General features: G+C 39.3%; 1 protein-coding gene across 2 annotated transcripts in view; it reads left to right on the top strand.

The window, feature by feature from the left end:
- PCDH15 (protocadherin related 15) overlaps positions 1–16857 on the top strand; it is a 1188119-nt gene that overhangs the window by 336755 nt on the left and 834507 nt on the right. For both annotated transcript variants that reach the window (XM_019507771.1, XM_019507770.1), the window contains one exon: positions 11349–11509. In XM_019507771.1, the coding sequence (XP_019363316.1) occupies positions 11349–11509 (161 nt within the window). The remainder of the gene's footprint in view (positions 1–11348; positions 11510–16857) is intronic.

Here is a 16857-nt window from a genome sequence, read left to right as displayed (position 1 = left end):
CCCCTGCTGGGCAGGAGCTGCTAAATCAGACCTTTTTTTTTTTTTTTTTTAAGGGCCAAGACCTGGGGCAGGTGGGGCAGCCATGGGGTGGGGTTCTGGGAGAGCAGGAGGGGGTCAGGGAGGCTCATGGAAGAGCCCTCCACACAGCATGGGGCAGTGGGGATCACCCCCTCCGCCTGGCAGCAGCCAGTGAGTGGGGGCATTTTTTTCCAAAGACCTGGGAGCTGGGAGCACGGGCGGAGCAGTCATTGAGAGTGGGTGGGGGATGAGGCCGATTTGAAAATTCGGCCTATTCAGCTGCAGCCGAATCTCCAAATCGGATTTGGCCGAATCGATTCAGAACAGTGATTCAAATCACCAAATTGAATTGCTGTCCCCCAAATTGGCCAAATCTGAATCAGAAGTGAATACTGTCTGCTTTGCACAGGCCTAATTTGTAACCTACAATTTATTTTAGAGATGTATCACTTGAACAGGTTTGGTTATAGTTTCATGGGGGTGGCAAAAAGGCAGTTTCCGGACCCTGACTCTGTGTTCAAAACAGTAGTGATTTCAAGTCCCTTTTCTAAAATATTTTGTGTACTAGACCTTTAAATTAATTTTATAATAGTGCCAAGAATTCTTTAAAGTGGATAAAAATCTTTCAGAATTTGAAGCATTTTAGGTGTGTGGTGGGGGTGTCAGCCTCAGGCAGCTACTGAGTCTATAAAATGTAAGCTCAAATAGTAAAGTTTTATCAAAGTCATAAGTTACTGAACATCTCCATGAGGAGAGTTAAGCAATGTTCATAATAGGTTGTGCTACAAGTGCCCTTTAATAAATAGCAGCTCATTGTATTTTTTCAAGGCTCTATTTTATTCAGTTTAGTTTTTATCAATTTATTTTGAGCATTCAATTACAAATACTTAAAAAGTAGAAATCCTAGTATTTAGAATTAGTATGAGCCACACAATAGTAAGTAGATGACACAGAAAACTTGAATTGTGCCTATGTAACTAAAAGTAACATAATATAGATGTTGTTTTACTAGGACTTGCAGATTTAAACAAAACAAATCTGCTAAAGAACACAAGTAAAGCATGATTAGAAGTTTTCATAATGCTGCACTCAATTGTTATTCTTCAGCTTCCCTGTGAATTTGCTTTTACACTAACACATAATCTTGATGTCTTTCCAGTAAGCGTGATTTGTATTTTCCAACATTTTTATATGTCTGTTGGAAATCAATCATTTTTAAACAATGATTGTTCCTCATGGCCTTTAGCAGTCTGCAGTCTTCTCTTCAGGACTGCTCAGTGAATAAATATAAGGTCTGGAAGTCTAAAAGGAGGACAGGTTTTATTTCTTCCTTCCTCTGGTAAGTCTATAGTAATTATCCTTTATTTTTATCAGTAGTTCATAGCATTTTGGTGCCTTTTCTTCCCCATTATTTTCTATTTGGAATTCTAATCATCAAAGTCTTTACAAAATTTTAGACCATATTTGTGTATGTGTGTGTATGTGTGTGTGTGTGTGTGCGTGCACGCATTAGATCTTAATGAATAATACATTGTAAGAAGAATCTGGATCCAAATTTATCTTGTGCCTTAAGCTTAAGGCACAGAAAACTCAGTGATAAGAGGGTCATACTTATTCTTTTGCTCATAAGTGCCAGAAAAAAGGAAAAAATTGCATTGTGCTAGAATGTGAAAAAGAATCCCGATTCTACTGAATCATGCAGAGAATGAATTCCAAAGCTGATGACCCTTTTGGACTACTACCAGCTTCCCCTAAATGCATTTAAACAGAGATGATTTCTTTTCTTTGGACCTGACTGAGCAAATTTCCTAAGAAGATCATAGCTTCTGCCATCACTGAAATTCATAGACTCATACAAAATTAGGGTTGGAAGGGTCCTCAGGAGGTCATCTAGTCCAACCCCCTGCCCCCACTTGTGTAAAGCAGGACCATTGCCAACTAGGTCATCCCAGCTAAGCCTTTGTCTTAAAAACCTCAAAGATTAGAGAGTCCATAACCTCTCTGGTAACCTGTTCCAGTATTTTACTACCTTCCTAGTGAGAAAATTCTTAATATCTAACCTAAACTTCCCTTGCTACCAGCTGAGCCCATTGATCCTTGTTTTGTCATCTGCCACCACTGGGAACACTCTAGCTCCATCTTCTTTCGAACCTCCCTTCAGGTAGTTGAAGGCTGCTATTAAATACCCCTTAGGCTTCTCTTCTCCAGACTAAATAAGCCCAGTTCCCTCAGCCTCTTCTCAGAAATCATGTGCCACAGCCTCTAACAACTTCTGTGCCCCTCTGCTGGAGTCTCTTCAATTTTTCCACATCCTTTTTGTAGTGGTGACCCCAAAACTTGAGCACAGTACTACAGATGTGGCCTCATCAGTGCTGTAGAGAGGGGAATAATCACTTCTCTCAATCTGCCGGCAATGCTCCTACTGATGCAGCCCAACATGGCATTAGCCTTCTTTGAAACAAGGACACTCTGTTGTCTCATATCCAGCTTATTGTCCACTGTGATCCCAAGATCCTTTTCTGCAGAGCTGCTGCTTAGCCAGTCGGTCCCAAGCCAGTAGCGGCACATGGGATTATTCCATCCTAAATGCAGGATTTTGCATTTGTTCTTATTGAACCTCATGAGATTTCTTCTATAAATTAATTAACTCTGGCATAGAATAGTACTGTTGACAAAAGTACTATCTTATGGTGGAGTCATTAAATGCAATCAAACATGCATGTAAACAGTGATGGCCAGGCACAAATTGTGCCCAGTTAGCCCCTTTGCTGCCAACTGAACGCTGCCACCCAGAGCCCCTACCCCACCCCAGGCTGCCTGCCAGCTTGGAGCTGCTCCACCCCAGCTAAAATTGCTGCTGTTCCAGGTACACATGTAGATGCTGTGCCCATGAGCAGTTTACTCTGGCACAAACTGCTCTGGAATTTTTGCATTGCCTTAATTGCTTATGTAGATGCACCCACAGTCTTGAAAATACATGCTCTCAAATGAAATACACCAATATTTACATATTTAATTAATAGGTAGGTGCAGAAGATGCACAGAAATTGTTGAAAGATGAGAAAAATATAGTAGCGTGCTAAATCCTGGACTTAAGTGCTTTTTCCCTGCCCTTCTCCCCCATCAAATCTGAAAGTGTAGATTTTGGACATTTATGATCAAACTTCCTTGCTTCATTATATTAAATATCTGTCCCTGTAAAGCATAGTAAACTATTGATTACTTGTAGCCTAAAGCTCTATAATGTGGTACTTTAATCTTACACACAAACCCAGATTTTTGAACTATGTGTATTCAAGTTCTAGTGTGACTGATTAACTTAAGTCTGGGAGTGCAAGTGAAATCTTGAAATTGTAAGTTTTACTCCAGCTTCAGGAGTAAATTTTAGAAAAAAAGCACATGAGAAGAAGTGCTATTCAGTGGAATTTTTATTCTTACATTCCTCTGTATGTGTTTTAATACTCTGGTCAGATGAATTTTGGTCACAGGCCACTCTTTCCTTCCTTGCAGCTTGAAGTTGGCCTTGGACAGCAGAGGAAAGATAAAATCTTTAATCTTTAATGATTATAGTGGAGAGAGAAAGACTGTGATAAAGAGAGTGACCTTTTCAAAGAGAAAATCATTTCACATCCTTGTTAAGACCCCAATTCAGGCATCTTAAACCTATTCAGAAAGGTACTTGCCAGTATGTTCCTCTGGCTTCAGCAAAACTCAAGTGTGTGTCTGTGTGTGGGTGTGGGTGGGTGTGTGCATGCATGTGCACATGCATGCTGTTTTTATAGTGGTTTATTTTAGACACAAACACATTTATATATTTTTTGTAATTGTATAGCTTACATACCCTGTGGTCGCTATGATGGCTATTAAATGAAACTTTACCCCAAAATCCTAATCTGTTTTAAACATAAAGAATGAATTTAATTTTTTATTCTCTCTGCATTTATTTTTCATTGGTGTTCATATCTTGCCCAAATTATGATTTCTAACATCTGTTCTTCACATACGTTATTTATTGCTTTGGTTTCTTTCAGGAGGTAATACTGTTATATTTCCATTTATTTTGATAAGGGCACTAAATATTTTTGCTCTTTGTACCTCACAAAAATAGAGAAAGATACTTCTATGTTCACCAATTTATTTTTTCAATAATAGTGCTGACCATTATAACCTGGACATGGGACATAAACCCAATCATTTTTCTATGTTTATATTTCCTCCACCCTAACTGCCACAGAAACTTTAGTAAAAACTTAGGTACTACACTCTTTTGTCCTCTTAAAGGCAATGCATCATCACCAGTATATTTTCCTGCTATTTCAAACAGTCTGACTCCTGAAAAGCCTGCTGCTCAAAGTAGCTATGCTGTACCTGTTTTCACTTGCTCTTGTTGCTGTGGTTGTGTAATGTGGTATTTTAAAAATCTAAGATTCACCTTCAAGAATTGTTACAGCTAAGGCCTTTTGAGGAATGGAACAAGCAATAATATATTAGTTGAACTATCCCCAAGACTTATCTCACTAGTGGCTCCAGATTCTATATATTATTATCTTTGCACTGGCTGATAGAAAAATGAATAACTACATTAAAAAAATTAAATTCTAAACTTTTCAGCCTCTGCTTTGTCATTTTGATAGTCTACTCGTGGAATGTGGAACTGCACTCTTCGGGTTGTTTTTTTTAAGTCAGTGTTTATGTTTAAAAGTATGGAACACTAGAAGTGGTTTAGTTTTCTATGCGTTTGTATGTATCTTGGAACAAGTGAACTAGACAAAGTTGTTCCCTGACCCTAGGATATTTTACATAGAATTGGTAGATGTGATTTCTATTTCATCATTATATTTTTGCTGCTTGTCTAAAATTATACGTATCACATCTCCGTGAAAACTTATAAATGCCAAAGCTCATGGTCAGCAGATGACCATTATGTAGAATAATGGTGACATGAGTTTATAGAAGGCATTCTAAGATGTAGGACTGTGACAGGCATCTTCCTGCCTGGGATTGCTGCTGGGAGATAAGCCTTAACCACTGAGAGAGAAACCCTAACTTGTACCAAAGCCCAGTAGTTAAGAAGAATGGATGGCTTGAAGTACTTTGAAGAAGCACTCCCAGTGCGACTCTCTGCTTTCTAACTTGGGAAAGCCTAAGAGTGGGTAGCATGTACCCAGGCATTCACTTTCTTAGAACTGATTGAGAAATGGACTTGTGGAGCAGCTTGGAGTAGGACTAAAGCATGAACCAAGTAAGTGGTCATCACCTTATTTATTATTATTAAGAAAAATAATCTTGAGTGTGAACAATACAATTTTTATGGGGGTTACACTAATTGCAACCTGTACGCACAAACTGCATACCTGTATATTTAGTTTGAGTGAAGGGGTGGATCACCATCACATTTCCCTCAGCCTTTCTTCTTCTGAGATTTTATCAAACTGGGACCTTGTCATGATGCAGAATGTGAAATGGAGTGGGGAGGACAGCGACATTTTCCCTTAAGGGAAAAGTTGTACTTCTCGGGTTGAATTTGTTATGGCCATCCTGACTTGGGGGATGCTGATGATGGAGGGAGTCAGAAGCTGCAACTGAATTGTATTTCATCATCTTAATGAACCTCTGTTTTGGTACAATATTTCATCCAGAAGTAGGAAAAGCTTGTATACCTCTGCTGAATATATGGTATTGCATTAGCTAGAAATTACAAAAATGAGAAATGTGCAGAGTGGAAGTGCTTCAGTTACATGTCTACAATGGTATGAGGCAGTGTGTGGGCCTCCTCCTACATTCATCTCCTTGCTAGCAATCATGAGATCCCTCATTCCTATGGATTAAACAGTTTGGGGTTATGGCAGATTCTCTTCTGTCTTCAAAAATGTCTCCCATCCTTCCCCAGTAAATGTTCTGCAGGATAATAGTTATGGGCCCTGAATATGTTAACTTCTCTATGGATTACCCACAAAAGTGATGGAATATCCTTATCAAGAAGAGGATCCCCAGACTGAAGCATCAGGTAAGATGCAGATCTGTAGGGTTTGATTTGGCTCAAATTAATTTTACCAGATGTAGAATATTGGTATACATCTCTTAAGTTGGGTAGCTAGAACTAATGTTCTGAACAAAAGGCTTACAGGAACTGCTTCAATAGACAGTCAGAGACATCTTTTTTGTTGAATTTCTTCTGATTTTATTCCTTACTTTCTAAGATGGCCAGGAGAAGATAAAGGTAGAAAGAACACAGGGCATTGTGGTTCTTTTTCTAACAGCTGAGAGAAATTTCTCTCTGCTTTGACTTATTATGATTGTCTACAGCACATTGTAGTACTCTGTAGAGATATCCATGCTAAAGCTGAGAAACTGTGTCTATTAATCCAAGTGGAGTATCACTCTAACTGCTTCCAGTACTGAAACTTGTTTGTTCAGAGCTGTAGCTCAGCTACCTTTATACGCTACTGAAATGGGGCAGGCAGACGTTTTGTCCAGCTTCAGAGAACACTGCTTCATTAGAGCTTCCCCTCTTCACAGCCCCTGTTCAACACCATGTCTAATATGAGTACAAACAGGAGAAATTATTGCAGGAGAAACCCCACCATCCTTTTGGAGAACTTGCAATGCAGGCTTGGCATTTCCATAGGTGGGGTAAAAAGTCCTTCCCTTTTGCTCTTCAAATCCTGCTAGTTCTCCTTTTTCTGAAGTACATAATTGGGGGGGAGCAAGAAAAAAAGGAAGCTAATTCAGCTTAGAGACTAGAAACAGAATTTGTGAGTTTTCCTTTCAGCTAACGGTTGACTTTAACCACTCAGGATTGCCTTTGTTATTCTGGCTGAAAGGGCAAGAGCATAGAATCGATCTGTCTACCTTTTTTAACTACCCATGTCTACTGTTGTTTATCTACTGGGAACTTCTTTTGTCTGCTTTCTCACTGGGGGATAAGCATTAGACTATATTACTCACATGATGTACAGTCTCTGCTGCTTAGATGCTAAGATCACTCAGCTCTTCATTCACCCATTCTATATTGATAGCACTGATAATTCTCTCAGGCTAAATACTGTCAGCCAAAGAATTCAAAATCAGTGTTCCATGCTAGGAAATAATGTGTTAATTTCTGATAAAATCCCTTTAATTTGTATTTAAAAATTAGGAAGTCTACTGTTGTCTGGTTTGAAAATGGAATTTGACATCTTGATAATGAATGAGAGATAATGGGCAGCAAGGGATAGGTTTCAAAAGTAGTTTATACTTGGTGTGATTGGAGAATGGGGAGCTGGTTGGAGTGCTATAAAGAAAGATGTGACATAATCAAATCAATGTCTGGAGTTAAATAGAGTGAGGTTGCACTGGTCAAGATGAGTAAAAAGCTTGTTGTGCAGGATGACCAGATGACAAAAGATGTAATAGTGTGTATAGAAAGAAAAGGTAATACCTTTAAAAGTGGAAAATAGCTTCAAGTATTTGATGTAGCATTAATGTGAGGACCAAGAGAGAGTTCAATCAGTTGAAGATGATGTCCAGGTGATGTCCATACCTGAGCAACAGTCAGGCTAATATTATTCTCAAGAGTGATTGACAAAGCAGATAGCAGGGAGGATTTTATTGGGAGAAGATATTAAGAGCCCTTGATTGTGGAGCTTGAGTTGACAGCTAATAACCTATGAGGAGATGTCAGAGAGACAGGCTAAGAAATTGTAATTTTGGCAGAAAAAGACAGGTCTGCAATAGAAAGGTAAAATCTGTCTCCTCTGCATAGAGAAGATGTATAGTGAGGTGTGTGTGGGAGTGTGTATGGTCAGGTGTGTATGTGTATATGGCGGGATGTGCGGGGGAATCTGAGAGCGTGTGGCTGTGTATGGGGGACATAGGCTATGATGGAAAACTGTGTATATGTTAGTGGTTGTGGGGGCAGGATGTGGGTGTGAGGGATGATGGGGGGCCTCAGGTGCTGGAGCTGGTTGCCTTCCCCACCCTGCAGTGGAAGGTGCCTGGGGCTTCCCTCCCCTGCAGTGCAGCCCCTGCAGGAAAGGCAGCCAGCTCCAGTGCCTGAAGCTTCTCTTTGGTGGTGCGCAGCCATGGTAGGGAAAGCATCTGGCTCCAGCATGTGAGGCTTTTCTCCCTGCTGTGCTAGTGTGGCAGGGAGTGCCAGTGATATAGACAGCCTGGTAGCGGTTGGGCCTCTCACTGTGATATGTAGCGCTGGCCAAAGCCATGCTTCACTGGGCACCTGTGCCCTGAATGCCCCACCTGGTGCCACCACCTGCCAGGGCTGCACACTATGGGGAAAGTGTGAGGGGTCCCCACCTTGGTGCTGCCACCACCCTCTGTTTCCCCTGGGCATGGGCTCTGCACTACCACCAGACTCTGCCCATGCTCTGCACTCCCTCCCAGCTGCAGCCCCACCCCTGCTGCTTCCTTACCTGCTGCCCAGAGCAAGCAGGTCCCCAGGGAAGCAGAGCAGGTCCCCGGGAGCTGCAGCAGCAGCAGACCTACGTGGAAGCTGTGTGCTGGCTGGACCAGGCCCTTCTGCCCACAAAGGTGGGAGCCAGGCAGTAGGATATGGTTTTGGCACTGCATGCACATGTGGGTCAAATCACTAGGATCTAGTAGTAGAATGATGTTGGCCAGATACGAATACTGCAAGCACAGGTGACTTGTGCCTCCTGAGTCTGGGAGTACCGGCTTCTCTCAGTGTCCCCACTGCCTGGCCGGTGAGGGCCAATCTCAGGGGGGAGCACGTGCCTCCCTGTGCCCCCCCTACGTATTGCCTATGACTGCAAGTTACAACATCATCTGTTTTTTCTTTCTTTTTATAACTGATATAGTCTCCCTAAAAATATGGACCAAAAAAGAAAAAAACAAAAAACAAACAAACAAACAAAAACCAACCCCAAAGCAAACAAAAGAAAGAAAAAGAAAGGACAAACTTGGGCTTCTGTAGTAGGCAAATAGTTAGCTACAAGTCAGCTTAGGGCTTGAGTTCTGCTTTTCTTTAAAGTAGACAAACTTCCTGATTTGTGTAGCTTGGGTTGAAAAGATATTGAAAGCAAGGAGGTGTACCAGAATTCCCAGGGAAAGCCTTAATTTTATTGATCTCTCTCTTGTATGTAAATTGTTCTTCTTATCATCATTTATGATAATTAAGTTCAGTTTGATTTAATCATTTAGCAGTACCTACAGCAATGAAAGCCAAAGACTGTGAACGGACTAACAATGTTATTGCTTTAATAAGGTATGGTTGGCTAACTTCTTGTATTCATGTGTTTACTGATCAATTGTATTGGTTTTGTCTGCCTGCTCCTATTCCTTAGCTAAAAAAGTTAAACTGAAATAATATATGCTGTATTTATGAAATATGTGACAAATTGTTGTTATTTAGCTTTCACTAAACAGACAAAACAGTTACAGCAGATTCAGCTGAACTGTAGCAACACATTTCCCTTCAACCTTTTAAAGCAATATTATTGTATCATCTGTCCCCAAACTTAGAAACTGATGTGCATAAAACCCTGAATGTTGCTCATTTGCACTTTATCACTTGTAGTAGCTGGTATATGTTTCTGGCTTTTCCATCCATATTTGTCATGTAATCTCTAATTATACTTACCATAGTTGTATTTGTTATTTATCGGTAGTTACAGAATCCCATTCTCAACACTTCAACAAATGACTGTGATTGAAATAACTATAGCTGAGCATTATTATAATACAAAAGTAGTTCTTTATAGCCTTTTACATGCACAGGTTTCCTTAACAGAAGTACAGGTGCTTTTTAAAATCATGAATGGCCATAACTTTGTTCATGCTCGGAGAAACATCTTATCAAGATCCTAGCATTGATTTGACTGCAGAATACTGCTAGGATATATTATAAGTACATAATACATATTATAAAGAATGTGGTAGGATATATTATAAATACATAATACATTTTTAGAATAACATAATTCTCCTGACACAAAATGTATAACTCAAATAGAACTGTATAAACATTTATATTAAAAGTATAACATTTATTTAAAAAAATGCAAAATACTCTTTTTCCTCCAGCTTCACCTCATGTGGATTCTTTTCCATTATCAGTTTATCAGATAAACTTTAATTTTTCCCCAAGGTATTAGAAAAGAGATCAGCATTTTTAGTTGGCTTCTTTCTTTTCAGACGTTCAAGCTTTGCTAAAGTTGAAATTGTGAAAGGGCAACCTTAACTGCATTAAAACAAAACCAAGCAAAAGAAATATCTTGCTTAAATTCCTAGGAAGATTTGTTTAAAGCTGACATGTTAGGGCAAGGTCAGTGTCACTCCTAAGTACTCCTGTTCCTCCTGTATGCTTTATTATAGTGGTATGCTATTGTGGTCATTCTTGGAAAAAATAGGAATATGTACCTGCCAGAAGGGCCAGTAAGTAATCGACTCATATCCCTCTATGCCGTAGTATAGACGTGGGAGAGGAGAATGTGGGCCTGCTTCATTACCTGGATAGCAGGTAAATCATCCATTTACCCGTTATCTTCCCCATGTTAACTGTCTTAATAATTATCTCCCATTCCCCTGGCCTGAACAGTTGCCCCTTTCCCCATTTCTGTGTATCTATGTCCCCATAATTCTTCATTGCTTCACCATGGCACTTCTCCAATCTTTCATCCCTTCAAGCTTACCTCTTTGCAGCAAGTGGTTGCCTGAATAATTTCTTAAATAATTTGAGCATTTTCTAAAATGATGTTATAGCAAAATGCAAAATGCTTCTGGCAAAACCAGATTTTAGCAGGATGACATCTTTGCAGAGATCTGAAGGAAATACCAAAAAGGTCAGAGTTGAATTGCTCAAGCTCTTTGAAGCCCTGTTGGCTACTTGCTCATTATAAGTAATCTGTTTGGCTCATGAGCACTAATTTTATGTATACTTTGAGCATTGATTTTATTTTATGTTTTGGTTGAATACTATTATCTGTTTCACTTCTGCTAAGAATTGAGGTGTCGTGTTTTAGTGAAAGTCAATGTTGAATAATTGAAACCATAGTTAGTTTTGTGACTAATAGATGGCCTTTTGGAGGGGTTGGGGGTGGAGGGATAAAATTGCATTCACGTTAACAGAAAATTGTAGGTCTAATCCCCAATATAAAATTTACTGTATTTTGTAAGAATTTGTTCTGGAGCTCTTCAAAATAGTATATATTATTTTACATAGAGGAAGTGGATTGGTTAACCTCCCACACACACTTATAAAATTATAACATTTAAAAAAGAGAATGTGAACATTACAATTAATGTTAATCATTAACATATAGTGAAATTTGTTGCATAACGGTTTACAATAATCTCTCTCTTTTTTTTCCTGGCAGGCACTATCCTAGTGGACAATATGCTGATCAAGGGGAGAGCAGGAGGACCTGATCCAACAATAGAACTGTCATTAAAAGACAACATAGATTACTGGGTGATCCTGGATCCTATCAACCAGAGGCTGTTCCTAAACAGCACAGGCCGAATTCTGGACAGAGATGTTAGTTTTGTTTTCATAGATTTATTTTTTTTTATCTTAATTCACTTAGATACCATGAAAGCAAAATGCCAGTAAATATGGTATATAGGCTTTCCTAGTTGCCTATTTAGGCTATGTCACATATTTGTTAGGTAACTTTAGAAATATTTTAATTAGTGCAGGCTTATTTATATCAATTTTTGTATCTAATGCAATGACCTGATATTTTAAGCAATGATATAATATTTCTTTTCTCATTTCCTTCTGTTGATTTTTTTTGTATTCATATCTCTGAGTGAAAGTACTTCTTGGGACATATATGCAGCAGGCCTATATAGGCTTGTGCCTTGAATTAGGCTTACACCAAATGTCCAATGACAATTGAAATCAAAGCTGGTCTGCAGTTGCAGTAGTTAGATCTGTCCGTTTGTGTGACTATTGAAAATTGAGAGAGAATTTATTTTAACGTGGCCTCCATTAAATTTTCAAATGTAAGATAGTTAGCATATGGGTACCTGCTGTGTTTTTAGAGTGACAAATGCCCTTTTGCTGGTGTTCCTATGGCAGTGGCTATAGTAAAAACTGTTGCCTTCATGTGCAACACTGCAGGAGCACTGATGGTGCATCCACAGCAGTGGCAACAACTCTGCCTCAGCTGGAGGTAGCTTCTCTGGCACAGCTACCTGCCTCAGGGATAAGTCTCCTTTGGGGACTGGGTGAGCAAAGGGAACTATCCCCACTTACCACCTGGTTGGAGATCATGCCTTTAAGGAGGATTTGTTGCATTTTATCCAGAGATACTGTGCACGTGCGGACACCTCCATAATGCTGGCAATGAACATGTGTCCATAGCCTTATTTATAGACTTTCTGTTCTTAGATGGTGGTACTGTAAATGTATTTACAAAACTCTGTGCTTTACTGCCAGGGATTTGTTGTGTGGGAACTGGAAATGCCTATATTTTGACAAACAGAATGATAAGCAAGCTTTTCAAAAGGAAATGAGAATGTCTGTAGTTTCCACATGCCATACATACTCTATTCAAAAGTACTTGCTAGCCTGAAATTGATTTCCTATATTGGTTAATAATGGTCTGGTTGCAAATGTAAGTGCTTGATGATATAATCAAGCTGCTCCATGGTGCCATCCCTCAAGGCAGAGAGACAAACAAGTCCCTTAATGTGAAACAGTTTTGCAGTTATTGTAGGTTATTTATTTACCGAAGATTAGTCATTCAGTTATTTATTTACTGGCATGTTTGTAGTTAATTTTCCAATCTGGATGCCTATTATTATTATTATTATTATTATTATTATTATTATTATTATTATCAATAATAATAATAATAGTAAATTACAATAATTGCTGATCCAAAAGGAATAATTTTGAATAACCTTTATGTTTGAGTGCCTAACCAAAGTGTAATCATGTGAGATGAACATTTTGTCCTCATGCATTTTTTTGGAAAAAGATGAAAATATATAGAATTTGAGTAAATAAGCATTTTACTGTCATGTGACACCTTTATTCCCCATCATTCTATGTAGGCAAACAGCATATAACATATATGAACTTAGTTCTTGCATTTCAAATGAAATGCAAAGACCCTAGTGGACAAGGTTAGAGGAAAGTCCTTGCCCCATAGGCTCAACAGTGTTTCTTTCCAGTATCCATAAAATGCAGAGGTGGGACTGTGGGGTTTTTTAATATAAAAATTATTTTCCTTTATTTAATGAGCATTGTAGTTTCTACTAGCTCATGAAGCTTGCATTTAGAAACTCAAAACCAGTTAAATTCAGAACTTTTACATCAAAATCTGAAACTATATAAACCTTTCCTGTTTTGTTTTTTGGTATGTGAACGCTGTGTCAAAGTGATCTTTAATAGCTTTCATTCACATCTTGTGAAACTTACTAGTTTTGGTGGAGTTTCAGTTTGGGGATTTTGAGGGGTTTCATTTGAAGTCAAAGTTTTAAAAGCAGGATAAGGGTGTTCAAGTATCCAGTGGAAACTGCAAGCCCCACTTGGTTTATTTATTTTGGTGAAAAATTATTTTTATAGTACTTTTTGTTGTCCTCCTCAGGTCACTTCAGTTTCTATTAGGGCTGTGTGACGTTTCGGTCCCTGATTTGATTTGGCAGAGATTTGACACAATTCAGTGGCTGAATCTCCAAATCATATCTCTTTGAATTGAATCAGAACCCTCCAAATTGGTTTGGAAAGATTCAGAGATTCGGACATAACATAGACACAGCTTTAAATGATTTTTCTACATACCTCTAGGTAGCAAGGACTTGTGAGTGCTGCGTTGCTGGGGCAAATGGAGCATCCCACAGGAGTGCGGGGGGCTCCCCAGTGCGCTCGACAGCAGACCCAGAAGTGGACCAGAAGCACTTCCAGTCCGCTTCCGGGTCTGGGGAGTGCACAGGGGGGATGGGGAGGGAGGGAGGGGGGGTGCCCCCTCTGGCTCGGTCACTGGTGCCTCTTGGGTCTGGGTGGGGGGGGCACCTGGGGTCCCCCTATGGCTGAACGAGGAGAGTGTGGGGGCCCCCCAGCATGTTCCCCAGCAGACTGAACATGTGGAGGGTCCCCCCACACTCCTGTGGGATGCTCCATGTGCTCCAGCATTGAAGCGATCATGAGCCACACCTCCTGCCACAGGGTATATAGAAAAAGTTTTTAAAGCTGTATCTATGTCTGAACCACTGATTCTCTGAACCAGCACTGAGTCTTCCAATTTGGATTCGGCCAAATCAAATCAGGGACAGTGATCTGAATCAATTAATCGAATCAGTGTCCCTGATTTGAGCCGAATCCAAATCTGAATCGAATATGACCCGCTTTGCATACCCCTAGTTTCCATCTCCATTAATCTCTTTCCCCTCAAATTGTTCCTCTTTCTGATGTGAATAAAGCAAGACCATACTAACTTTTGTCTTAAACCTGCTTTTTTTTTCTTTCTCAACTGTTTGACCACTTGCTCTTCACCCACACAAGCCGTGTTCTACCATAAAATACAAAACTAGAATTCTATGAAGGAATCTCAAAGTCAACAGTTCTGAAAGTTATGTTTTATATTTTCCACATTGGTGCAGCCATGATTAGCAAGCAGCACATCTACTAAGTGAGTCAAATGGGATCCTTCCCTGTGGCCAAGCCTGCAGGAACTCTGCTAAGCTTTTCTCACCTATCAATCATCCACTCTATATCTTCCCTTCTCTCCAAACCTCAGGTAGACAATGCAGTATGGAGAACATCTCATCTGAGGTAGTTTTAAAATGCTGTCTTTTTAACATACAGTCAAATAACTGGTACTTCCTTCTGTTATATATATATATTTTTTTTTAAATAAGTTTTTAAAAGCTTGTGGTTAGCTTATTCTCAGAGAATTGGATCTTCTTTTTAATATTACTTGGAAGGAGGAGGAATGGATTCTTCACTGATTTAACTGAATTTATGAGAATGGGGAAGAAACAAAACAAACAAGCAAACAAAAAGCCTCAAGATGAAAATGTTGGTTGACAAAGATGAAAGTAAATAGAATTAAAACTACCAACTAGAATTAGAAATAGAATTACCCTCCAAAATTCTTTGCTGCCCCCAGTATTGTAGAATATAAACTAGCACTGTGCTACTGTACATTTTCTGTCCATGTCCTAAATGTCAAATCAGCAGGTGTTTTGAAGTCAAATTTAAATTTAAACAATAACTGAACAAAAGTGAAGACATGAACATGTTCATGGTCCTTTACCACATGCTGTTTAACAAAAGTGACACTTCCCATTTTTTCCCCTGCTAATAATTCTCAGCTAAGGCTTGACAATACAGAAAACCAGTTATCCAGGTATTACCTGTCACTTCCTTTTCTTATGAAGTCTTAATGTCTTTACGTGCATTTGATAGGAATATAGTTTCAATTATTTAAGGGTGGCCTGATTCCCTTCTGGATCAACCCATGAGAAACTGTTTCTACAGATATGAATCTTTGAAGAGCTTTGGTGATGTAAGCCAGCTTGTAAAAGCAAATAAGAGCAAGATCTTGGGATATTTAAGTAGCAATTACTACTTGGCACTTAAAAGATTTATTTCCTTATAAATTTAGTCTTTAAAAATGAAATGATGTTATGCAGACTACTATTTGACAAGTGAACACGCTGTTGCTTGCAGTTCATTGCTGAGACAGTTCATGGCTAGACATGATTTAAGGAGCAGTTAGCTTGTAATCTAACAATGTTGGTCCTTTATAAGCTAATTAGTGCCAGTAGCTGATGTTCAAAAAAATTTGACATTTATTAGGACAAATATGAAAAATTGTTCATAAAGTTCATATGTTAGCTACAAATATAATTCAAGTCTATGACAGTTGTTACAATTATAAGGGCTTTGTTATCCCTCACAGTTCTGTGCTTGGATATATACAACAGAGTACTTCTGTGGCATCACGGTGACTGAGATTTTTGTAAAGCTATTTCTCTTAGATTACAGTGTCATTGGGTTTAGGCATTCTGCAAAATTTTTTTTGTTTTGCCCACACTTTTTCTTCTTGAATGACTACAGCCCTTTAAATAGGAATCATCTTAACCAATGTATACCAGCATTATTAATTCAAGTAAATGGTGGTGCTTAATCCAATGGGAACTGTCTTTAAAGGATTTCTGGGGAAAAGATAACATTTTAACCTTTGACATTAGCAATTATGTGAAGACTGATGGCAACAAAGGAGTTTAGGATATTGGAATCAGTTCAGATTAATTGTGCTCAGAATTTCTTTTTTGTTTCCAGAAGCAGCTCTGTGGATGCTGTCTGTTATCATTTCCTTGTCAAAATTAAATGAAATGAATTAGTATATTTAATAATGTGACTTATACCCATATATATAACAAAGATTTATCCAGGCTTAAATTATAGATATACCTCAATCATAGCCCTCCCTCTGGGTAAATAGAAATATAGTTTCATAGTTTCTAGGGTCGGAAGGGACCTGAGCAGATCATCTAGTCCGACCCCCTGCCATGGCAGGAAAGAGTACTGGGGTCAAATGACCCCAGTAAGGTGGTCATCCAACCTTCTCTTAAAAACCCCCAGGGTGGGAGCCTGCACCACCTCACTTGGAAGCTGGTTCCAGACCCTAGCTGCCCTGACCATGAAGTAGCGCCTCCTGATGTCCAACTTAAACCTTCCCTCCGCCAGCTTGTGACCATTGTTCCTGGTCACTCCTTGCGGCGCTTGGGGGAACAGGGACTCCCCCAGCGCCTGCTGATCCCCCCTAACCAGTTTATAACAGGCCACAAGATCCCCCCTCAGCCTTCTCTTTTGAAGGCTGAACAGGTTCAGGTCCCGCAACCTTTCCTCATAGGACCTACCCTGCT

The sequence above is a fragment of the Gavialis gangeticus genome, unplaced genomic scaffold (assembly GCF_001723915.1).
Source record: "Gavialis gangeticus isolate Ggan-Ray unplaced genomic scaffold, GavGan_comp1, whole genome shotgun sequence".
Taxonomy (NCBI): domain Eukaryota; kingdom Metazoa; phylum Chordata; order Crocodylia; family Gavialidae; genus Gavialis; species Gavialis gangeticus.
This window is presented reverse-complemented; position numbering and strand designations above follow the sequence as displayed.